The 25,471-nt window shown below is 41.9% G+C and overlaps 1 protein-coding gene and 1 long non-coding RNA gene across 6 annotated transcripts; both read right to left on the reverse strand.

Moving 5' to 3' along the window:
• Positions 1-865: 865 nt before the first annotated feature.
• On the reverse strand, positions 866-2,836 carry LOC118944824 (uncharacterized). Of its 2 annotated transcripts, XR_016492808.1 has the most exons (4): positions 2,293-2,836; positions 2,084-2,197; positions 1,391-1,454; positions 866-1,257 (listed from the first exon to the last, which is right to left on the reverse strand). It is a non-coding gene; the product is annotated as an uncharacterized LOC118944824 (long non-coding RNA). The 2 variants fall into 2 exon arrangements; XR_016492807.1 differs by lacking the exons at positions 2,084-2,197; positions 2,293-2,836 and having other exon boundaries at positions 1,391-1,503.
• Positions 2,837-16,610: 13,774 nt separating this feature from the next.
• LOC118936612 (uncharacterized) lies at positions 16,611-25,191 on the reverse strand. Of its 4 annotated transcripts, XM_090225259.1 has the most exons (5): positions 24,308-24,548; positions 24,099-24,212; positions 23,496-23,519; positions 17,139-17,204; positions 16,611-17,002 (listed from the first exon to the last, which is right to left on the reverse strand). In XM_090225259.1, the coding sequence occupies exons 1-5, from the start codon at positions 24,515-24,517 to the stop codon at positions 16,892-16,894; spliced, it is 525 nt and encodes a 174-aa protein (XP_090081385.1). In that variant the 5' UTR covers positions 24,518-24,548; the 3' UTR covers positions 16,611-16,891. The 4 variants fall into 4 exon arrangements, 2 of the variants coding, with proteins under 2 accessions (XP_090081385.1, XP_090081386.1); XR_016492806.1 differs by lacking the exons at positions 23,496-23,519; positions 24,099-24,212; positions 24,308-24,548 and adding exons at positions 17,839-17,952; positions 18,048-18,591 and having other exon boundaries at positions 16,611-16,998; positions 17,139-17,202; XR_005040206.2 differs by lacking the exons at positions 23,496-23,519; positions 24,099-24,212; positions 24,308-24,548 and adding exons at positions 17,839-17,952; positions 18,048-18,591 and having other exon boundaries at positions 17,139-17,202.
• Positions 25,192-25,471: the final 280 nt, after the last annotated feature.

The following is a 25,471-nucleotide window of genomic DNA, read 5'->3' on the forward strand; positions in this document are numbered from 1 at the left end:
AAGAAAACCTGGAGTCTGCAAAAGACCTGAGACTGGGACGGAGATTTGTCTTCCAACAAGACAATGATCCAAAACATAAAGCAAAATCTACAATGGAATGGTTCAAAAATAAACATATCCAGGTGTTAGAATGGCCAAGTCAAAGTCCAGACATGAATCCAATCGAGAATCTGTGGAAAGAACTGAAAACTGCTGTTCACAAATGCTCTCCATCCAACCTCACTGAGCTCGAGCTGTTTTGCAAGGAGGAATGGGAAAAAATGTCAGTCTCTCGATGTGCAAAACTGATAGAGACATACCCCAAGCAACTTACAGCTGTAATCGCAGCAAAAGGTGGCGCTACAAAGTATTAACTTAAGGGGGCTGAATAATTTTGCACGCCCAATTTTTCAGTTTTTGATTTGTTAAAAAAAGTTTGAAATATCCAATAAATGTCGTTCCACTTCATGATTGTGTCCCACTTGTTGTTGATTCTTCATGTTTGAAGCCTGAAATGTGGCAAAAGGTCGCAAAGTTCAAGGGGGCCGAATACCTTCGCAAGGCACTGTATGTTCACAGTGACTAAGGAAAATTCTGAATTGACAATGTGCAGACTCCGTGAACACAGCCTGGCCATAGGGACCAGACTCTAAGTTCATTATGTTACCTATAAAAAACCTAGTAGTGATCTGCGGTCACAGGCAGACCTGGCTGCCCAGAGATAAGACTGTGGGCACTCTGCCCTGAGAGAAGTAGAAACAGAGCTGCAAGACATATGCAGACATACAGGCAATTTTCTTCCCAAAATTGTAAAACAAAGATTTAGAAAAAAAGAATCCAATAACATCCTTATTTCACCCCTCATACTGGTTAAATTAGAGTAAGCTTTACTTTCAACAGTAATTTTATTTTGTAAACGTACAACATTGAAATAAGTTGTGGGCAGACTGTTCTCAATTTTTCTTTAAATATATGTGGAGAATCAGCAAAGAAGGGTACGTTTAGAATATTTATCTATGCGGAATACGATAACATAAGGGATTCAAAATTGGAAAGAGTATTTGAGACAATTGCATTGTTTTTAAAATCCCAACCGAAGCTCCCAAAAGGCTGCTTTATAAGGACGGCCTCTGACCATCCGTTCTGGACACGTTCTTTCATTAGTTATCAGAAACAGCCAAGGCATCCAGTCTGAAGGTCTTCTTCGGCATGTAAGGCTAAAAGTGTAGGCCCTCCAAGTTTTAGAGATGAACACTTGTCATATCGGATGTCATCTTGCTGAAAATAATCATATAAAAACAATGATTTTGTCAGGAGAAAAAGTTGAATGAAATGAGAATTGAACAAAATTTGTATTTTTAAAGTAAAAGTTTGTGTATGACATTTTTTTCTATGTTTTGAAGCATATTACCTTCTTCACATCTTTGTGGAGAACACAGTCAATGTAGGGGTCAGTGCTGTCATGGAAGTCTTTGCTGCAAACAACAGTTTATAAAAGGCTGCAGAGACAAAGAAAGCACATTAAGTAAAAATGTATAGACGTGGTTGATTAATTTGTTTTTTGTTATTTTTACATTTAACCTTGATTTAACTAGGCAAGTCAGTTGAACAAATTCTTATTTACAATGACAGCCAAACCCGGACGATGCTGGGCCAATTGTGTGCCGCCCTATGGGACTCCCAATCACCGCCGGATGTGATACAACCTGGATTCAAACCAGGGACTGTAGTGACACCGGTGCGCCACATGGGAGCCCTAAACACTGAATTCCTGCATTTGGACGTGGGTGAGCTTGTACTGACCTCCTTCATAGTCCAGAGTCGAGGTAAATTCAATATTTTAACTGAAATCTACTCCTCTTGTGCTTCAGCTTCACTATCTACAAATCAGAAATGATCACAGAGGGCTACAACTCTGATCACGCACATGGAGGATCCTTACTACTGCCATGAAGCACTGCTCTAAACCAGAGCATGGAGTTGAATGTATCCTTTACAAAGAAAACTGTTTCAAATAGTATGTGGATATTTAAGACGCACAGCTATGGCATGTTACCAAGAGATAAGAGGATATAAGACACATGGAGGGATCTGAACTACTCACCCTTCTGGATTTAAAGCTACATTCAGGGCGATGTTTATGTTCACTATCACTACTGGCCTTAGGGCAGTCTGTTGCTTTCAACAAGAAGTTGATTTTAAATTCCCGAGCATTGATCTGTAGACAGAAAGATGGAAGGAGCCATTTATCATAAATATGATAAACAGTGAATCATACATGAAATAAACAAACATTATTAATTTAAATCTTACCTCAGATTGTCCAACAACTTGTAAAAAATTGAGGTGCTCTTTTGGATTATATTTCTGAATCTCACTATTCTTATTTGCATATCTTATAGCCATGTCAACATGTTTCTTGTCAACCTCCGTCAACATATCATAGTTGCTCTGTCCGTTAGCTATAAACAGCAAGGCTGCTGATGTGACCAGCAGAACACTCAGGAGGCCACTCATCTCCATCTCAACACTGGACAGTTAGACACAATGCTAATAGGTATAAATGTACATGCAGATCAAACATTAACTTTGGTTCAAGGACTTTCACTCAAGTTCATTGGATCTTGGTCCAGTGCGGAGCAAATAAAGATGCTTCATATGTTGTCTTGCTAAAGTCCAGTGACATTTTCATGAGCGCACGCCAAAGCCATAGTGTTAACACAACATGCTGACTACACTCGGCACGCGCTTGCGTCTGCATGTTGATTTTGTCCATCCACACCAGACGTGATCAGGACAAGTAGGTTGAAATATCAAAACAAACTCCTCCCCCAAAGTAATATCATTGGTTCAATGTTGTTAGCGCCTTTTCTTGCCAGTTTACAATAAATAGTAGTTGCACTTTCAGACGTCCCTTGTTTCTTCCTATTTACTTCAGCTCTGGCACAAGGCTGTGTACAAATGCCTCATCCTTCAAGGTAGCAGCAGAAGGGATTGGCTTCCTGACAAACGCAAGCAGCTCTTCATCCACATCTTGATGGTTGACCTTGTTTTATTTTTCTTGGCTGCCAGTCTTGAGCCATGTCTGTTAGTGGTTGGTCTTGACTGTTGTTCAGGTGTCTGAAGCACAGGGTCACCATGTCGTCGGGCTCCACAGGTTATGGATGGAGGCAAATTTGTATTTAAGGCTGAGGTTGCCTTTTTGAGCTGAAAATAGGTCAACATGTTAATGAAAAGTCAAATGTGTTTAAGTAAACTTTAGAAACCTCAGCTCAGGCTCAATGAATCATTTCTCAAATCTGGGCCACAAAGTCTTACAATGGTGGTTTTCATCATTGACCTGTTTCACCTGTCTTTGTGCTTGTCTCCACCCCCCTCAAGGTGTCATCTATTATCCCCTGTGTATTTATACCGGTGTTGCCAGTTTGTTTTGTAAAACCTACCAGCGTTTGTTCCCCTGCTCCTTCCTAGTTTTGACCGTTCTGCCTGCCCTGCCCTGACCCTGCCTGCCAATCTGTACCTAGCCCCACCTCACTGGATTATTGACCCCTGCCTGCCTTAGAAAGACATGTTTCTTCCACACTGTCTACATCTGGGGTCACACCTGAAATGTGATATAAAGGCACCGATTCATAATCCATAAGCCAGCAGTTGACATTCACCAATCAAGTCGTTACTTAGCAGCTCGACAATAAAGCCGGCAATACTGCAAAACCTCGAGGTTCGGAATTCAGTGCGATCAATTCAAATGAACAGTACCAGTCAAAAGTTTGGACATACCTACGATGGTTTTTCTTAAATTTTTACTGTTTTCTACATTGTAGAATAATAGAAGATATTAAAACTATGGCATCATCTAGTAACCAAAACAGTGTTAAACAGATTCTTCAAAGTAGCCACCCCTTTGCCTTGACAGCTTTGCATTCTCTCAACCAGGCCTTGTGTTTTGCAGGTATTATTTAATGAAGCTGGCAGTTGAAGACTTGTGAGGTGTTGGTTTATCAAACTAGACACTAATGTACTTGTCCTCTTGCTCAGTTGTGCACAGGGGACTCCCACTCTTTCTATTCTGGTTAGAGCCAGTTTGTGCTGTTCTGTGTAGGGAGTAGTGCACAGCGTTGTACACGATCTTCAGTTTCTCAACTAGTCTAAAGAAGGCCAGTTTATTGCTTCTTTAAAATCAGCACAACAGTTTTCAGCTGTGCTAACATACATTGCAATAGGGTCTTCTAATGATCAATTAGCCTTTTAAAATGATACACTTGGATTAGCTAACATGCCATTGGAACACAGGAGTGATGGTTGCTGATAAATGTAGATATTCTATTTATTTTTAAATCTACCATGTCCAGCGACAAGTCATTTACAACATTAACACTATTTCTGATTAATTTGATGTTATTTTAAAAATGGACAAAACATTTCACACTATAACATTTATCCATGCAGCAGGTGAAAAACCTGTAGAGAAATCAGGTGAGGGGAGTAGGGAGGAGCTCAAGGATCCCCACGAGTTGACAGACAGTATACATCCAGTTTCTGTCATTAACAAAACGTTTTGTATTTCCCAACAACAAGCCCTGGGTGTCTAAAGACTTGAAACTGTGCCTCAGGAGATGAATTCAGGTCAACAAAAGTATTCACCCTCCTTGGCGTTTTTCCTATTTTGTTGTATTACAACCTGTGATTTTTATTTGGATTTCATGTAATGGAACACTCGACTGGTTTAAGGGGAAACATTTGTGTCTTGGAAGGGCCTAGACAAAGCCCAGACCTCAATCCAATTGAGAATCTGGGGTATGACTTAGATAGCGGAACCCATCCAACTTGGAGCTGGAGCATGTTTGCCTTGAATGGGTAAAACTCCCAGTGGCTAGATGTGCCAAGCTTATAGAGACATGCAGCAAAGTATTGACTTGGGGGGTGAATAGTTATGCTACACTGACCTCTGTTTTTGTCTCTTATTTGTTTCACAATAAAAATAATTTTTTCATCTTCAAAGTGGTAGACATGTTGTGGAAATCAAATGATACAAACCCATTTTAATTCCAGGTTTAAAAGCAACAAAATAGGAAAAACAACAAGCGGGGTGACTACTTTCGCAAGCCCCTGTATAGAAAGGATGAAGTGGAGCAGAGGTTCTATACAGGCAATCCAAGACAAGCATGGGAAGAGAAAACAATAATATGGCAGACTGTTCTTATGGAAGATTTGATACTGTTGATTCTTAAAGACGAATGTAAACAAATGTGAGAGTATGTCCAGATAAGAGAACGAGGTGGCCTCATGCTTGTCAAATATTAAGCCACACAAAGCACCGTGCCCAGAACTGAAGGTCTGCGCCGACCAGCTCAATTCACACACGACTGTTTCAACTCCTGCTGAGCACCTGTACAGTGCCAAAATCCTGGAAGGTGTCGACCATTGTACCGGTGCCTAAGATGTCAGTGGCCAAATCACCTTTGACCTTTGGCCCTCACGCCCCTTTTTGCCAAATGCATGGAAAGGGTTGTTAGTAAGCACCTTTCCTTACCCTTTCCATAGCAGATCAACTGGACCCGTTACAGTTTGCCTGTAAGGCACGGAGGGAGACTGAGGATGCTACACTGACCTTGGTGAACATGGTGGCTAGTTACCTTCAACATGCAAAATCATATGCACACATTTAAATGTATGGATTTTAGCTCAGCTTTCAATACAAATACACACGGCTGAAACAATTACTGGACCGCCCAGAGGGTCCTCATGAACGGGGCCCTCTCTGATTAACTGGCCCTGAACACAGGGGCACCCCAGGGGTGTGTGCTTTCACCGTTGTTGTTCTCTATCTACACTAACGAGAGGAAAATCAGAGGAAACAATGTGAGCCTTTTTAAGTACGCGGATGACATGGCTCTGGTAGGACTCTTTAAAAAAAAAAAAAAAGAAGATGCTACATCAGATGGGGATAGCTATTTTAAACAGACCAACAACCTTCAAGACTGGTGCTGGTTAAGTGCCCTCCACATCAATGTGGAAAAGACAAAGGAGCTGATCATCAATGGCAAAAACTTACCAATGTCCCAACCGGTGGAGGTGGTTGAGTGTTTAGGGACACATTGGTAAGCTGAGTTTTACAGAAAATGCCCCAAAAAATTAGAGCCTGCCAATATCTGTTCTTAAATCAGGAAATTTTAAGGGGCTTGGGGTCAGCCAGGATGTTCTGGAGAGGGTGTACAGCAGCTTGGAGGAGAGCATCCTCACGTTCAATATAACAGTCTGGTATGGTAGGCTGTCATTGTAAATAAGAATGTTCTTAACAGACTTTCCAAAGGTAAAAAAATATACATTATAATAATCTGAGGGTGAGGAGCAAAAGCAAACGGACCAGAAGAGTACACACAGCCAGCAAAGTAATTGTTCGACCACAGGCACATTTGAGTATTCTGTTCCACAAGGCAACCGCAAATTGGCGATCCTTCACACCCTCAGTTCGAGACGCTTCCCAATTCCCATGGCGAAGAAGAACGTGTTCAAACATTAATTTGTTCATTGTGCTGTAGTACTAAATGCAAAGTAAATTCAGCAACAAAAGAAACATCCCTTTTTCTGGACCCTGTCTTTCAAACATAATTCGTAAAAATCCACAGATCTTCATTGTAAATGGTTTAATTCTTGACGCTACCCATCCCATTAGCGGGATAACTGTCAACAACCGCTCAATTGTAGAGCGCCACATTATAATAATATTACTAAAAAACACAAGTGCAATATAGCAAAACACAGCTTAGCCTTTTGTTAATCCACCTGACAGATTGTGAAAATATGCTTCACAGCGAAAGCAATCCAAGCGTTTGTGTAAGTTTATCGATCACTAGACAAAACATTAAGTACACCTAGCATCAAAGTAGCTTGGTCCTCCGTTTGTTTGGCGAGTTGTTCAGAAATCCACAGGAATGAGCGATCACGACAACGCAGACAAATTCCAAATAGTATCCGTAATGTCCACAAACATGTCGAACGTTTTTTATAATCAATAATATAATCAACCGCAACTGTCTTTTTCAGTAGGAGAGGGAACGGCAATGGCTGCCCAAACTCTGGCTGGCACCCAGCCATACAAAGACGAGATGCTCTCGCTCATTTTTCAAAATAAAAGCCTGAAACTATGTTTAACGACCTGACACCTTGAATAAGAGATTGGAAAAGGAATCTGGTTGATATCCCTTTAAAAGGAAGCAAAGGTAGGCTATGGAACACGGAGTTTTCAAAATAGAAGCCACTTCCTGGTTTGATTTTCCTCAGGGTTTCGCCTGCAATATCAGTTCTGTTATACTCAGAGGAATATTTTGACAGTTGGAAACGTGAGTGTTCTCTATCCTAATCCGTCAATTATATGCATATTCTAGCATCTGGTCCTGAGAAATAGGCTGTTTACTTTGGGAATGTTATTTTTCCAAACATAAAAATAGTGCCCCCTAGCATCGAGGTTAAACACTGTTTCCCATGCTTGTTCAATTAACAATTAATGAACATGCACCTGTGGAACGGTCGTTAATCTTAGGGATAGCCCCCTTTTTTTCAATTTTCACTTAATTGACATACCCAAATCTAACTGCCTGTAACTCAGGCCATGAAGCAAGGATATACGTACCATTTGAAAGATTAATTGAATGTAAGAGAAAAGTCCCAGTTTTTTTTGTACAATATATTTATTGGCATTTCTTTTTGTACAATCATCAAAATATGACACATAATGCCACTTTATTCCTTCCACCTAAACAATGCTACATGGGGGAATATTGTGCAAAACCCTTCCCTAATTCAAATAGTGTCCACAAGATGGCAGCAAAGTTTCAGATGAATAACTACAAGATTTTGTGTGAAGTCCCCAGATACATTTGGGAAAATCGTGAGACATTCACATTCATAAACATTTCTGCAAGAATATCGGAAAAGGCATGTTAGCGCCTAAATTTTGCGACCGAGACAGGGTTTCCGGATACTCCCATAAAGCGCATCTAGCTAGCTTTGTTTGACCCCGATTGGTGCTTATTTGACAAAGATAGTAGTTGTCATGAAGGCGTCGCTCTCTGACCAAATTTGGTGTCCTATTGGATATACGAAGTCTGGTTAAATTCTAGGATCTCCGAGGAATACATACAAACGTGAATTGACCGGTTGAAACAATATTTTGGGTTAGATTTTCACCGATTCCTTTCTTTGCAAATTAAACGTGTGGAAATACAAAATTCATTGTGCATGCTATATGGACATTAAAAAGGATTTTATCTAACAAAACAACACTTCATGTTATCTCTGGGACCCTTTGAGTGATAAAGCAGAGCAAGATTTCAGAATGTAAGTACACATTTCACCTTCAGAGGTGAATTTATCAAACCTATGGCGGTGAAAAATTTGTTAGGAGCTCTCAAACAATAGCATGGCATTTTTTCGCAGTAATAGCTACTGTAAATTGGACAGTGCAGTTATAATAAGAATTTAAGCTTTCAGCCAATAAGACACATAATGTACCGACATTTATTGTTTCTCTAAAATCTGCGATGTTCACATAAGGCGCTGCATGATTTACAACTGTCCCGTTAATGCAGTTTACAGACGGTAGGCAATTAAGGTCACAGTTACGAAAACTTAGGTCACCAAAGAGGCCTTTCTACTGGCTCTGAAAAACACCAAAAGAAAGATGCCCAGGGTCCCTGCTCATCTGCGTGAACGTGCCTTAGGCATGCTGCAAGGAGGCATGAGGACTGCAGATGTGGCCAGGGCAATAAATTGCATTGTCCATACTGTGAGATGCCGGACAGCTGATCGTCCTCGTAGTGGCAGACCACGCGTAACACCTGCGGGAATGTTTGATGCAATTTCGTATTTCTGTTGACTCCAACATGGCGGAGAAATGTTGTGTATTTCTGAGCGCGTCTCAGATTATTGCATGGTATGCTTTTTTTCATAAGTTAAAAAAAAATCTGACACAGCGGTTGCATTAAGAACAAGTGTATCTTTAAATGTAAAACATGTATCTTTCAAAGTTTATTTCTGTTATGTTGTGGCGCTCTGTAATTACTCCGGATATTTTGGAGGCATTTCTGAACATGGCGCCAATGTAAACCGAGATTTGTGGATATAAATATGCATATTATTGAGAAAAACAAAAAAAAATGTATTGTGTAACATGATGTCCTATGAGTGTCATCTGATAAAGATTATTAAAGGTTAGTGATCTCTCTTTCTGCGACTATCTTTGGCTGGGAAAAATGGCTGTGTTTTTTTGGATTTGGTGGTGGTGTTTTCGCTGTAAAACATTTTAAAAATCGGACACGATAGATAGATTAACAAGATGTTTCTTTAATTTGCAGTACTGGACTTGTTAATGGGGGGGGGGGGGGGGGGGGGGTGTCCTAGACAGGTTATAACTACTTTTCAGTGTTCTGATACTTCTAGTTTGGAGTTGTATTTTTATGACAACATAGCTATAGTATTGCGTCCAATCAATTGTGTAACCACTCCCTCTTCCAATTAGGGCTAATTGAAAAGCTATTAAAAAGAGCATTCTTTTTTTGTTTGTACTCCCTGACGAAGGCCATGCAGCCGAAATGCGTCGGTTTAAAAAAAACTCTTGAACATGCCATACTAATAAAAGCATTTTAATCAATTATATGAAGAGTGCCTTGGTCCTCCTTTCCTATTGGTATACAGACACTTGTCTGACTGGATGGGGAGGGACTTGTCAGGCTCGGGCAGTTGGAGGTGTGTGGCCACCCTCGGTACGCCACATCAACCTTCTGGAACTGGAGATCGTTCAACTGGTTATGACCCACTTCATGTCTACCCTACCGGGCCACGACTGCAGGTCTGGTCGGACAACCGAACTACAGTAGCCTACATAAATCGCCAAGGGGGAGTCAGGTCTCCTGCACTCCACCGGTTGGCGGAGGAATTGTGGCTGTGGGCTCACGAGCACCTTCACTCGTTGACAGCAGCATACATTCCAGGCTATCAGAACGTCGGCGCAGAACTCATGTCTCGAGGGGGTCCCCGAGACGAGTGGCAGCTGCTCCCCAGAGTTGTCCAAATATGGGAATGGTTCTGGAGAGCCGTGGTGGATCTGTTCTCTTCATGTGTGAATGCGCAATGTCCCCTATATTTCTCTCTACGAGCCCAGGACGAACCACTACTAAGGATATGCTTTTGCGCACCAGTGGCCAGATGTTCCCTGGGACGCATTTCCATCACTGCTAGCACGAGTGAGAACAGGAGAGCTGTCAATCATATTGATAGTTCCCGATCTCCAAACGGGCTCCGTGGTACGCGGAAATTACTCAAATGTTCATTGCACTATCATGGCCTATTCCAAAGAGGATGCAGGCATGATAGAGCAATTGCCCCTGAAAGGGTCAGGTTAGAGTGCCAACTGATTCAGTAATCAGAACCATACAGGTCTTGCGTAGCAGATAGAACGTGTCTTCACAATGGTGTACCACAAAGAATGTGGATCCCGTGTGCTGTCAGGTCGAGAGCGTGCCCTCATTCCTACAGTTCATATTTGACAAGCAGCGCTCATCCGCCACAGTCTTCAGTCACTCTAGTTGTCACGCCCTGGTCTTAGTATTTTCTTTATTATTTTGATCAGGCCAGGGTGTGACATGGGTTATTTTATGTGGTGGGGTTTGTTGTAGGTTATGGGATAGTGGTTAGTGGGGTTGTCTAGAATAGTCTATGGCTGCCTGGAGTGGTTCTCAGAGGCAGGTGTTTATCGTTGTCTCTGATTGGGAACCATATTTAGGCAGCCATATTCTTGTGGGTGATTGTTCCTGTCTCTGTGTTTGTTTGCACCAGATAACCTAAACTTCACGTTTTCATCTTTATTAAAGATGTATACAAATAACCACGCTGCATTTTGGTCCGATCCCTGCTACACCTCCTCTTCAGAGGAAGAGGAGAAAGAAAACCGTAACAGAATCACCCACCACAACAGGACCAAGCGGTGTGGTGACAGGCAGCGGCAGCAGGAGCAACGTAATCCAGATTTCTGGACATGGGAGTAGATATTGGATGGTAAAGGACCCTGGGCTCAGCCTGGAGAATATCGCCGCCCCAAAGAAGAGCTGGTATGAGGAGGCAGCACGGCGACATGGATGGAAGCCCGAGAGTCAGCCCCAAAAATGTATTAGGGGAGGCACACAGGGAGTATGGCGACGCCAGGTAGGAGACTCCCCTGTGCTTACCGGGGGGATAGAGAGACCGGGCAGGCACCGTGTTATGCTGTGGAGCGCACGGTGTCTCCAGTGCGGGTGCATAGCCCAGTGCGGTACATACCAGCTCCTCGTATCGGCCGGGCTAGAGTAAGCATCGAGCCAAGTGTCATGAAGCCGGCTCTACGCATCTGGTATCCAGTGCGTCTCCTTGGGCCGGCTTACATGGCACCAGCCTTGCGCACGGTGTCCCCGGTTCGTCTGCATAGCCCAGTGCGGCCTATTCCACCTCGCCGCACTGGCAGGGCGACCGGGAGTGTTCAACCAGGTAAGGTTGGGCAGGCTCGGTGCTCAAGAGCTCCAGTGCGCCTGCACGGTCCGGTCTATCCAGTACCAACTCCACCCACCAGCCCTCCGGTGGCAGCCAGCACCACGCACCAGGCCTACAGTGCGCTTCGCCTGTCTAGCGCTGCCAGAGTCTCCCGCCTGTCTAGCGCTGCCAGAGTCTCCCGCCTGTCTAGCGCTGCCAGAGCTGCAAGGAGCCGCCAGAGCTGCCAGTCTGCAAGGAGCCGCCAGAGCTGCCAGTCTGCAAGGAGCCGCCAGTCAGAGGAAGAGGAGAAAGAAAACCGTAACACTAGTGAAGGTTAAGACCTCATACAGACCGTTGGAGCAATGGACTTTATTCTCCCCTCCCCATGCAGAGCAGAGAGGAGAGACTTCATTGCTTGTGCCTGGTGTGTGTTACGTGCAGCACACGGTGATGATTAGATCAACGCCTCAGCTGTTTGTGTGTCACAGTGCTGACGGCTTACCCACAATACCTAAGAAAGTAAGAGCCCACTCCACTCATGGAGTAGTGGCGTCTATGGCCCTTTTCAGAGGAACTGGGGCAGAGGATATTTATGCAGCGACATCGTTGTCGTCACGTTGGACATGTCGTCTAGCTCGTTCTGTACTCAACGTGGCTGAAGGGAGAACTTGAGTTAGGTAAAGATGCGGGACTATTGGGTTCCCATTAGGTCCGCTCTTTATGGCAAAGTGAGAGATACATGGGACATGACCTCTGTTTGACTTTGTCAGTAGGGAATGTCAGGCCTATTTTCTGTCCACGAATCATTAGCTTTGCCTATGGACTGAGTGTGGCGGTTTACACTGAGAAAGTCTTCTAAGTTGGTTCAGCCTGTACTCAGCTTTGCTGATGTGAAGGCTAGAAATGCAGGACCAATGGACAGGGTTTCCATCAGAATGACTACAGTACCTTGCAAAAGTATTCATCCCCTTGGCATTTTTCCTTTTTTGTTGCATTACAACCTGTAATGTAAATTGATTTTTATTTTGATTTGATGTAATGGACATGTCCAAATTGTTGAAGTGAAATGAAAAAAATTACTTGTTTAAAATAAACAACATTAAAGTGGTGCGTGCATATGTATTCACCCCTTAACATCTGGTGCAACCAATTACCCTCAGAAGTCACATAGATGAACTTTTATTTAACTGTGTGCAATCTAAGTGTATACACACACATTCTGAAAGGCCCCAGAGTCTTCAACACCACCAAAACCAAGAATCTCTCCAAACAGGTCAGGGACAAAGTTGTGGACAAGTACAGATCAGGCTTGGGTTATTAAAAAAAATCCAAAACTGTGAACATCCCACAGAGCACCATTAAATCCATTATTAAAAATGTTTAAGAATATGGCACCACAACAAACCTGCCAAGAGAGGGCCGCCCACCAAAGAGACCAAAGATTACCCTGAAGGAGCTGCAAAGCAGAGTTTGGAGTATCTGTCCAAAGGACAGGCGTACACTCCACAGAGCTGGGCTTTACAGTATGTGGCCAGAAAAAAGCCATAAATAAGCAAACACATTTGGTGTTCGCCAAAAGACATGTGGGAGATTACCCAAACATATGGAAGAAGGTACTCTGGTCAGATGAGACTAAGATTTAGCTTTTTGGCAATCAAAGAAAAACTCTGTCGCAAACCCAACACCTCATCACCCGTAGAACACCATCCCCACAGTGAAGCAAGGTGGTGGCGCTATTTTTAAAATCGTCAGGGGCCGGGAAACTGATCAAAATAGAAGGAATGCTGGATGCGCTAAATAGAGGGAAACCGGTTTCAGTCAACGAGATTTGAGACGGATGGAGGTTCACCTTCCAGCAGGACAATGACGCTAAAGCAACACTCGACTGGTTGAAGGGGAAACATTTCAATGTCTTGGAATGGCCTAGTCAAAGCCCGGACCTAAATCCAATTGAGAATCTGTGGTATGACTTAAAGATTGTTGCATACCAGCGGAACCCATCCAGATTGGTCTTGAAGAATGGGCAAAATTACCAGTGGTTAGATGTACCAAGCTTATAGAGACATAGCTACAAGTCTCTTGGGATGTAATTGCTGCCAAAAGGTGGTGAATAGTTATGCACATGTTTTTATTTCTTGTTTGCTTCAAAATGGTAGGCATGTTGTGTAAATCACATGAGCTCCCCTATATAGAACATATAGTTGCCGGAGTTGTAACACCAGTTCTGTGAGTGGAGCCCCATAGGACTTAAGGCCCTGCCGACCCCCAGTCTCACTGAAGATAATGGGAGGAAGGGACACCTGTACTCCCATTGGCTGCAAGTGTGTGCATAATTTTCACAGGCTATTCGCTCCCTAGGTAGCGGGATAAACCACTAGGAGCAGAGCTCCACTATGGGGCTCCGCTCCACTCATACAACTAGAATTACAACTCCGGTAACTATCGATACGAGAGGTGACAGCAGGGAGTAAACCCCCCCTGCCAGCCCCCTACGGACGCCCACTAATCTCTGATTGGTTGCTGCACACCTTCACTTGTTGAAGTTCGGGATAGTCCCAGTTTCCTAAGATCTACTACTGGATAGAGCTTTACAGAGGGCTGGCTTTGGGACTGTGACCAATGCACTCTATAACTCCACAGAATGTAAACAAAGTTAACTTGTTTGAAAATGTGTTTTTATATTGACAACTTTTTATGTACCTGAATATTTGTTATCCACTATGTGTGTGTGCTGGATAAGGCAGCTTGACACCTTGCCTGGGACAAGAATGTATGCTGTCCAACACTATATTTGGAAAAGGGATCAGCAGTTAAGGCCCAAAGGCCCCAGTTGGGATGTGACAGAATAAAAAGGCAGATGAGTGAAAGAGGAGAGCACAGTGGCTTGTTGGAAAATACAAACACCCACCTCTACACCTGAAATGTAGCCGTCCCATAATGGCCTCCAGTTCTAAACAGGCAGTTCTCCGAAGGTGAGTTCTTTATATTTAAAAAAGGTAAATTAAATGTTAATCTTAAACAATACAACTTGAAAGAAAAACAATTACCCCCCCAAAAATGAATGCATTCATAATTAAATATAGCAACATAGTGTGGAATGTTCAATAAGAAACTAATGCCTGTTTTGTCCTTCTGTAGACAATAACCCGATACCAGCTCCAACCAGAAGGTTGTTAACCTCCCAAAACCCAAAGCAAACTTTAATGCTGTTTGTTCTACAGACATACAGTGCCTTGCGAAAGTATTCGGCCCCCTTGAACTTTGCGACCTTTTGCCACATTTCAGGCTTCAAACATAGATATAAAACTGTATTTTTTTGTGAAGAATCAACAACAAGTGGGACACAATCATGAAGTGGAACGACATTTATTGGATATTTCAAACTTAACAAATCAAAAACTGAAAAATTGGGTGTGCAAAATTATTCAACCCCTTTACTTTCAGTGCAGCAAACTCTCTCCAGAAGTTCAGTGAGGATCTCTGAATGATCCAATGTTGACCTACATGACTAATGATGATAAATACAATCCACCTGTGTGTAATCAAGTCTCCGTATAAATGCACCTGCACTGTGATAGTCTGAGGTCCGTTAAAAGCGCAGAGAGCATCATGAAGAACAAGGAACACACCAGGCAGGTCCGAGATACTGTTGTGAAGAAGTTTAAAGCCGGATTTGGATACAAAAAGATTTCCCAAGCTTTAAACATCCCAAGGAGCACTGTGCAAGAGATAATATTGAAATTAAAGGAGTATCAGACCACTGCAAATCTACCAAGACCTGGCCGTCCCTCTAAACTTTCAGCTCATACAAGGAGAAGACTGATCAGAGATGCAGCCAAGAGGCCCATGATCACTCTGGATGAACCGCAGAGATCTACAGCTGAGGTGGGAGACTCTGTCCATAGGACAACAATCAGTCGTATATTGCACAAATCTGGCCTTTATGGAAGAGTGGCAAGAAGAAAGCCATTTCTTAAAGATATCCATAAAAAGTGTTGTTTAAAGTTTGCCACAAGCCACCTGGGAGACACACCAAACATGTGGAAGAAGGTGCTCTGGTCAGATGAAACCAAAATTGAACTTTTTGGCAACAATGCAAAACGTTATGTTTGGCGTAAAAGCAACACAGCTGAACACACCATTCCCACTGTCAAACATGGTGGTGGCAGCATCATGGTTTGGGCCTGCTTTTCTTCAGCAGGGACAGGGAAGATGGTTAAAATTGATGGGAAGATGGATGGAGCCAAATACAGGACCATTCTGGAAGAAAACCTGGAGTCTGCAAAAGACCTGAGACTGGGACGGAGATTTGTCTTCCAACAAGACAATGATCCAAAACATAAAGCAAAATCTACAATGGAATGGTTCAAAAATAAACATATCCAGGTGTTAGAATGGCCAAGTCAAAGTCCAGACATGAATCCAATCGAGAATCTGTGGAAAGAACTGAAAACTGCTGTTCACAAATGCTCTCCATCCAACCTCACTGAGCTCGAGCTGTTTTGCAAGGAGGAATGGGAAAAAATGTCAGTCTCTCGATGTGCAAAACTGATAGAGACATACCCCAAGCAACTTACAGCTGTAATCGCAGCAAAAGGTGGCGCTACAAAGTATTAACTTAAGGGGGCTGAATAATTTTGCACGCCCAATTTTTCAGTTTTTGATTTGTTAAAAAAAGTTTGAAATATCCAATAAATGTCGTTCCACTTCATGATTGTGTCCCACTTGTTGTTGATTCTTCATGTTTGAAGCCTGAAATGTGGCAAAAGGTCGCAAAGTTCAAGGGGGCCGAATACCTTCGCAAGGCACTGTATGTTCACAGTGACTAAGGAAAATTCTGAATTGACAATGTGCAGACTCCGTGAACACAGCCTGGCCATAGGGACCAGACTCTAAGTTCATTATGTTACCTATAAAAAACCTAGTAGTGATCTGCGGTCACAGGCAGACCTGGCTGCCCAGAGATAAGACTGTGGGCACTCTGCCCTGAGAGAAGTAGAAACAGAGCTGCAAGACATCTGCAGACATACAGGCAATTTTCTTCCCAAAATTGTAAAACAAAGATTTAGAAAAAAAGAATCCAATAACATCCTTATTTCACCCCTCATACTGGTTAAATTAGAGTAAGCTTTACTTTCAACAGTAATTTTATTTTGTAAACGTACAACATTGAAATAAGTTGTGGGCAGACTGTTCTCAATTTTTCTTTAAATATATGTGGAGAATCAGCAAAGAAGGGTACGTTTAGAATATTTATCTATGCGGAATACGATAACATAAGGGATTCAAAATTGGAAAGAGTATTTGAGACAATTGCATTGTTTTTAAAATCCCAACCGAAGCTCCCAAAAGGCTGCTTTATAAGGACGGCCTCTGACCATCCGTTCTGGACACGTTCTTTCATTAGTTATCAGAAACAGCCAAGGCATCCAGTCTGAAGGTCTTCTTCGGCATGTAAGGCTAAAAGTGTAGGCCCTCCAAGTTTTAGAGATGAACACTTGTCATATCGGATGTCATCTTGCTGAAAATAATATTCATATAATAACAATGATTTTGTCAGGAGAAAAAGTTGAATGAAATGAGAATTGAACAAAATGTGTATTTTTAAAGTAAAAGTTTGTGTATGACATTTTTTTCTATGTTTTGAAGCATATTACCTTCTTCACATCTTTGTGGAGAACACAGTCAATGTAGGGGTCAGTGCTGTCATGGAAGTCTTTGCTGCAAACAACAGTTTATAAAAGGCTGCAGAGACAAAGAAAGCACATTAAGTAAAAATGTATAGACGTGGTTGATTAATTTGTTTTTTGTTATTTTTACATTTAACCTTGATTTAACTAGGCAAGTCAGTTGAACAAATTCTTATTTACACTGACAGCTAAACCCGGACGATGCTGGGCCAATTGTGTGCCGCCCTATGGGACTCCCAATCACCGCCGGATGTGATACAACCTGGATTCAAACCAGGGACTGTAGTGACACCGGTGCGCCACATGGGAGCCCTAAACAATAAACACTGAATTCCTGCATTTGGACTTGGGTGAGCTTGTACTGACCTCCTTCATAGTCCAGAGTCGAGGTAAATTCAATATTTTAACTGAAATCTACTCCTCTTGTGCTTCAGCTTCACTATCTACAAATCAGAAATGATCACAGAGGGCTACAACTCTAATCACGCACATGGAGGATCCTTACTACTGCCATGAAGCACTGCTCTAAACCAGAGCATGGAGTTGAATGTATCCTTTACAAAGAAAACTATTTCAAATAGTATGTGGATATTTAAGACGCACAGCTATGGCATGTTACCAAGCGATAAGAGGATATAAGACACATGGAGGGATCTGAACTACTCACCCTTCTGGATTTAAAGCTACATTCAGGGTGATGTTTATGTTCACTATCACTACTGGCCTTAGGGCAGTCTGTTGCTTTCAACAACAAGTTGATGTTAAATTCCCGAGCATTGATCTGTAGACAGAAAGATGGAAGGAGCCATTTATCATATTTATGATAAACAGTGAATCATACATGAAATAAACAAACATTAATAATTTAAATCTTACCTCAGATTGTCCAATAACTTGTAAAAAATTGAGGTGCTCTTTTGGATTATTTTTCTGAATCTCACTATTCTTATTTGCATATCTTATAGCCATGTCAACATGTTTCTTGTCAACCTCCGTCAACATATCATAGTTGCTCTGTCCGTTAGCTATAAACAGCAAGGCTGCTGATGTGACCAGCAGAACACTCAGGAGGCCACTCATCTCCATCTCAACACTGGACAGTTAGACACAATGCTAATAGGTATAAATGTACATGCAGATCAAACATTAACTTTGGTTCAAGGACTTTCACTCAAGTTCATTGGATCTTGGTCCAGTGCAGAGCAAATAAAGATGCTTCATATGTTGTCTTGCTAAAGTCCAGTGACATTTTCATGAGCGCACGCCAAAGCCATAGTGTTAACACAACATGCTGACTACACTCGGCACGCGCTTGCGTCCGCATGTTGATTTTGTCCATCCACACCAGACACGATCAGGACAAGTAGGTTGAAATATCAAAACAAACTCCTCCCCCAAAGTAATATCATTGGTTCAATGTTGTTAGCGCCTTTTCTTGCCAGTTTACAATAAATAGTAGTTGCACTTTCAGACGTCCCTTGTTTCTTCCTATTTACTTCAGCTCTGGCACAAGGCTGTGTACAAATGCCTCATCCTTCAAGGTAGCAGCAGGAGTGATTGGCTTCCTGACAAACGCAAGCAGCTCTTCATCCACATCTTGATGGTTGACCTTGTGTTTTATTTTTCTTGGCTGCCAGTCTTGAGCCATGTCTGTTAGTGGTTGGTCTTGACTGTTCAGAGGTCTGAAGCACAGGGTCACCATGTCGTCGGGCTCCACAGGTTATGGATGGAGGCAAATTAGTATTTTCAAGGCTGAGGTTGCCTTTTTGAGCTGAAAATAGGTCAACGTGTTAATGAAAAGTCAAATGTGTTTTAGAAACCTCAGCTCAGGCTCAATTAATAATTTTTCAAATCTGGGCCACAAAGTCTTATAATGGTGGTTTTCATCATTGATCTGTTTCACCTGTCTTTGTGCTTGTCTCCACCCCCCTCAAGGTGTCATCTATTATCCCCTGTGTATTTATACCGGTGTTGCCAGTTTGTTTTGTTTGTAAAACTTACCAGCGTTTGTTCCCCTGCTCCTTCCTAGTTCTGCCTGCCCTGACCCTGCTTGCCGTTCTGTACCTAGCCCCACCTCACTGGATTATTGACCCCTGCCTGCCTTAGAAAGAAATGTTTCTTCCACACTGTCTACATCTGGGGTCACACCTGAAATGTGATATAAGGCACTGATTCATAATCTATAAGCCAGCAGTTGACATTCGACAATAAAGCCGGCAATACTGCAAAACTTCGAGGTTCGGAATTCAGTGCAATCAATTCAAATGAACAGTACCAGTCAAAAGTTTGGACATACCTACGATGGTTTTTCTTAAATTTTTACTGTTTTCTACATTGTAGAATAATAGAAGATTAAAACTATGGCATCATCTAGTAACCAAAACAGTGTTAAACAGATTCTTCAAAGTAGCCACAGCTTTGCATTCTCTCAACCAGGCTGGTGTTTTGCAGGTATTATTTAATGAAGCTGGCAGTTGAAGACTTGTGAGGTGTTGGTTTATCAAACTAGACACTAATGTACTTGTCCTCTTGCTCAGTTGTGCACAGGGGACTCCCACTCTTTCTATTCTGGTTAGAGCCAGTTTGTGCTGTTCTGTGTAGGGAGTAGTGCACAGCGTTGTACGAGATCTTCAGTTTCTCAACTAGTCTAAAGAAGGCCAGTTTTATTGCTTCTTTAAATCAGCACAACAGTTTTCAGCTGTGCTAACATATATTGCAATAGGGTCTTCTAATGATCAATTAGCCTTTTAAAATTATACACTTGGATTAGCTAACATGCCATTGGAACACAGGAGTGATGGGTGCTGATAAATGTAGATATTCCATTTATTTATTTTTAAATCTACCATGTCCAGCTACAATAGTCATTTACAACATTAAACGCTATTTCTGATTAATTTTATGTTATTTTAAAAATGGACAAAACATTTCTAAGTGACCCCAAACTTTTGAACAGTAGTGTAAGTCTGTCTAGCTTGGAAGAACAATGTTAGAAAACCTGTACAATGTTTGCTGCTGCGTTATTGATTCAGTTTGTGTGTTTCATGTCTATTCACTACTCGTGTTTGTTATGATGTTTCGTTCCGGCTCAAGAGCTGGTATCAGGAACAGATTACGGAGGCAGGGAAGACGTCACCCGCTCCCGGTGATCACCCTGTCAAATGTGTGGTCATTAAATAACAAACTGGATGAGTTAGCGGCAAGGGCTACATTTGAAGAGGACTTTAGGAGAAGTAATTTAATCTGCTTTACAGAAACGTGGCTCAAGCAGGACAATATTGATGGAGACACTGCCATTCGAGCAGATGGAGACAAAACAACGTCACACAAAGCTATAGGCGGTGGACTATGTATCTTTGAACAAGTGTTCACCAGAGACTGGGATTCTAATTGTATCTACCACGCAAGTGCGGACAAATTACCGTTTCTCTGGTCTATGTGCCTGGACCTAATAATAAGGAAACTGCTGACAAGATGAGACTGTTTCAGTGGTGCGTTTTCACAATCAACTAAACAGACAGTATTTGTGCTTGGGGATTTTAATACCCTCTCCCTCTCCGCGCACCTCCCCACTCTGCAACAGTAGGTCACCTGTCCAACTCACATCCTGCAAGAAGAAGGCATTGATGCTATGGAATGGCCCGCCCGTTCCCCAGACCTGAATCCAATTGAGTACATCTGGGACATCATGTCTCGCTCCATCCACCAATGCCACGTTGCACCACAGACTGTCCAGGAGTTGGTGGATGCTTTAGTCCAGGTCTGGGAGGAGATCCTTCAGGAGACCATCCGCCACCTCAGCAGGAGCATGCCCAGGCGTTGTAGGGAGGTCATACAGGCACGTGGAGGCCACACACACTACTGAGCCTCATTTTGACTTGTTTTAAAGGACATTACATCAAAGTTGGATAAGCCTGTAGTGTGGTTTTCCACTTTAATTTTGAGTGTGACTCCAAATCCAGACCTCCATGGGTTGATAAATTTGATTTCCATTAATAATTTGTGTGTGATTTTGTTGTCAGCACATTCAACTATGTAAAGAACAAAGTATAATACGAATATTTCATTCAGATCTAGGATGTGTTATTTTAGTGTTCCCTTTATTTTTTTGAGCAGTGTAGTTTAAAAATGAAGAGAACTGGATGGAATATGCACCAAATCATTTAATCTTTAACAGATTTATTTTATTGAAACTTGCTACAAATGCAGTTTTCGTTTCAGTCTCTTCCATCTTCACTAACCAAAGTTAGTTGTATGGATTTTCTTCCTATTAAATGTAAAATTAACATTTGTACAGAAAGCCTCATGTGAAGGCCAAATTACAGAGGGGGAACTTTTTGATGCAATTAAAGGCTGAGAAAACTCCAGGGCTGGATGGCATACCAGTGGAGGTATACAAAACTTCTTTTGACAAACTCAGAGGACCATTATTAGCATGTTTTAACCACTCTGTCACACCCTGACCTTAGTTATCTTTATCATTTTGGTTAGGTCAGGGTGTGACTAGGGTGGGTATGTTCGTTTTTGTAAGTCTAGGTATATGTAGGTCTATGGTGGCCTGATATGGTTCCCAATCAGAGGTAGCTGTTTATCGTTGTCTCTGGTTGGGGACCATATTTAGGTAGCCATTTTCCTAGGGTATTGGTGGGTTCTTGTCTATGTCTAATTGCCTGTCAGCACTCGTTTATATAGCTTCACATGTTGTTCTGTTGTTTGTTCAGTGTTCATTCTATAATAAAAGAGAATGTACGCCTACCACGCTGCGCCTTGGTCTCCTCCTTACAACGACCATGACACACTCCTATATAAATGGTAGATTATCAGACAAGGTCTGATTTCATTACTGAAACAGGATCCAAGTGGTATGTATAATGATCCATTAAACAAATTGGGGGCCTCTTACACTTCAGTGGTGTGATGCAAAGATTCTAGCTAAATGCTTGGCACATAGAATTAATACAGTATTGACAGTTTTTTTTTTTTGTACATGGACGATACATTGGAGATAATATAAGACAAATACTGGAAACATCGGGGACACCATGTCTGGTTTTCACAGTGGGGCAAAAAAGTATTTAGTCAGCCACCAAGTTCAAGTGCAAGTTCTCCCACTTAAAAATATGAGGCCTGTAATTTATCATAGGTACACTTCAACTATGACAGACAAAATGAGAAAAAAAAAATCCAGAAAATCACATTGTAGGATTTGCAATTAATTTATTTCTGCAATACAGCTGATCCACCCCTTAAAATAATATTTGATTAAAGTCCAACAACAATCTAAGCCAAGTTCCGGTTGTTGTTAACCAACCAAACCGTCATCGAATCTAAAATAAAAAACCCAAAGGAAACTTTAATGCTGTTTGGTCTACAGATATGTTCACAGTGACTGAGAAATTCTGAATTGACAATGTGCAGACTCCGTGAACACAGCCTGGCCATAGGGACCAGACCTAAGTTCATTATGTTACCTATAAAAATCTAGTAGTGATCTGCGGTCACAGGCAGACCTGGCTGCCCAGAGATAAGACTGCGGGCACTCTGCCCTGAGAGAAGTAGAAACAGAGCTGCAATCATTTTACACTGCAAGACATATGCAGACATACAGGCAATTTTCTTCCCAAAATTGTAAAACAAATTTTAAGATTCAGAAAAAAAGAATCCAACAACATCCTTATTTCATTTCTCACCCCTCATACTGGTTAAGTTAGAGTAAGCTTTACTTTCAACAGGAATATTATTTTGAAATAAGCAGCGGGGTAATCCATGCGAATCTTAAGTAGCAGACTGCTCTCAATTTCTTTGAATATATGTGGAGAATCAGAAAAGAAGGGTACGTTTTTACAATATTTATCTGTGTATTACGAGAGATTCAAAACTGGGGAAGAGTAATTTTGAGACAATTGCATTGTGTTCAATTCCAACCGAAGCTCCCAAAAGGCTACATTATAAATCCAAAGACAGAAGTGCTTTATAAGGACGGCCTCTGACCATCCGTTCTGGACACGTTCTTTCATTAGTTATCAGAAACAGCCGAGGCATCCAGTCTGAAGGTCTTCTTCGGCATGTAAGGCTAAAGTTGTAAGCCCTCCAAGTTTTAGAGATGAACACTTGTCATATCGGATGTCATCTTGCTGAAAATAATATTCATATAAAAACAATGATTTTGTCAGGAGAAAAAGTTGACTGAAATGAGAATTGAACAAAATTAGTGTATTTTTATTTGTTTGTGTATCACATTTTTTTCTATGTTTTGAAGCATATTACCTTTTTCACATCTTTGTGGAGAACACAGTCAATGTAGGGGTCATGGAAGTCTTTGCGGCAAACAACACAGTTTATAAAAGGCTGCAGAGACAGAAAGCACATTAAGTAAAAATGTATAGACGTGGTTGATTGATTTGTTTTTACATTTAACTAGGCAAGTCCGTTGAACAAATTCTTATTTACAATGACAGCCAAACCCGGACGATGCTGGGCCAATTGTGCGCCACCCTATGGGTCTCCCAATCACGGCCGGATGTGATACAACCTGGATTCAAACCAGGGACTGTAGTGACACCGCTGCGCCACATGGGAGCCCTAAACACTGAATTCCTGCATTTGGACATGGGTGAGCTTGTACTGACCTTCATAGTCCAGAGTTAAGGTAAATTCAATATTTTAACTGAAATCTACTCCTCTTGTGCTTCAGCTTCACTATCTACAAATCAGAAATGATCACAGAGGGCTACAACTCTAATCACGCACATGGAGGATCCTTACTACTGCCATGAAGCACTGCTCTAAACCAGAGCATGGAGTTGAATGTATCCTTTACAAAGAAAACTGTTTCAAATAGTATGAGGATATTTAAGGAGCACAGCTATGGCATGTTACCAAGCGATAAGAGGATATAAGACACATGGAGGGATCTGAACTACTCACCCTTCTGGATTTAAAGCTACATTCAGGGCGATGTTTATGTTCACTATCACTACTGGCCTTAGGGCAGTCTGTTGCTTTCAACAAGAAGTTGATGTTAAATTCCCGAGCATTGATCTGTAGACAGAAAGATGGAAGGAGCCATTTATCATATTTATGATAAACAGTGAATCATACATGAAATAAACAAACATTAATAATTTAAATCTTACCTTAGATTGTCCAACAACTTGTAAAAAATTGAGGTGCTCTTTTGGATTATATTTCTGAATCTCACTATTCTTATTTGCATATCTTATAGCCATGTCAACATGTTTCTTGTCAACCTCCGTCAACATATCATAGTTGCTCTGTCCGTTAGCTATAAACAGCAAGGCTGCTGATGTGACCAGCAGAACACTCAGGAGGCCACTCATCTCCATCTCAACACTGGACAGTTAGACACAATGCTAATAGGTATAAATGTACATGCAGATCAAACATTAACTTTGGTTCAAGGACTTTCACTCTTGGTCCAGTGCAGAGCAAATAAAGATGCTTCATATGTTGTCTTGCTAAAGTCCAGTGACATTTTCATGAGTGCACGCCAAAACCATAGTGTTAACACAACATGCTGACTACACTCGGCACGCGCTTGCGTCCGCATGTTGATTTTGTCCATCCACACCAGACGTGATCAGGACAAGTAGGTTGAAATATCAAAACAAACTCCTCCCCCAAAGTAATATCATTGGTTCAATGTTGTTAGCGCCTTTTCTTGCCAGTTTACAATAAATAGTAGTTGCACTTTCAGACGTCCCTTGTTTCTTCCTATTTACTTCAGCTCTGGCACAAGGCTGTGTACAAATGCCTCATCCTTCAAGGTAGCAGCAGAAGGGATTGGCTTCCTGACAAACGCAAGCAGCTCTTCATCCACATCTTGATGGTTGACCTTGTGTTTTATTTTTCTTGGCTGCCAGTCTTGAGCCATGTCTGTTAGTGGTTGGTCTTGACTGTTGTTCAGGTGTCTGAAGCACAGGGTCACCATGTCGTCGGGCTCCACAGGTTATGGATGGAGGCAAATTAGTATTTTCAAGGCTGAGGTTGCCTTTTTGAGCTGAAAATAGGTCAACGTGTTAAAAGTCAAATGTGTTTTAGAAACCTCAGCTCAGGCTCAATTAATCGTTGCTCAAATCTGGGCCACAAAGTCTTACAATGGTGGTTTTCATCATTGATCTGTTTCACCTGTCTTTGTGCTTGTCTCCACCCCCCTCAAGGTGTCGTCTATTATCCCCTGTGTACTTATACCGGTGTTGCCAGTTTGTTTTGTTTGTAAAACCTACCAGCGTTTGTTCCCCTGCTCCTTCCTAGTTTTGACCGTTCTGCCTGCCCTGCCC

Source organism: Oncorhynchus mykiss, chromosome 28 (genome assembly GCF_057628025.1).
Source record: "Oncorhynchus mykiss isolate SJ-2025 chromosome 28, ASM5762802v1, whole genome shotgun sequence".
NCBI classification, from domain to species: Eukaryota; Metazoa; Chordata; class Actinopteri; order Salmoniformes; family Salmonidae; genus Oncorhynchus; species Oncorhynchus mykiss.

Excerpts from the sequence above, each read along its gene's own strand:
- LOC118936612 (XM_090225259.1), bottom strand. The coding sequence starts at position 24,517 with ATGGAGATGAGTGGCCTCCTGAGTGTTCTGCTGGTCACATCAGCAGCC. Across the intron at positions 23,520-24,098 it reads GTAGCTTTAAATCCAGAAGG|CCTTTTATAAACTGTGTTGT; the intron begins GTGAGTAGTTCA and ends CTGTCTCTGCAG. Across the intron at positions 17,003-17,138 it reads TCCACAAAGATGTGAAGAAG|CAAGATGACATCCGATATGA; the intron begins GTAATATGCTTC and ends TATTATTTTCAG.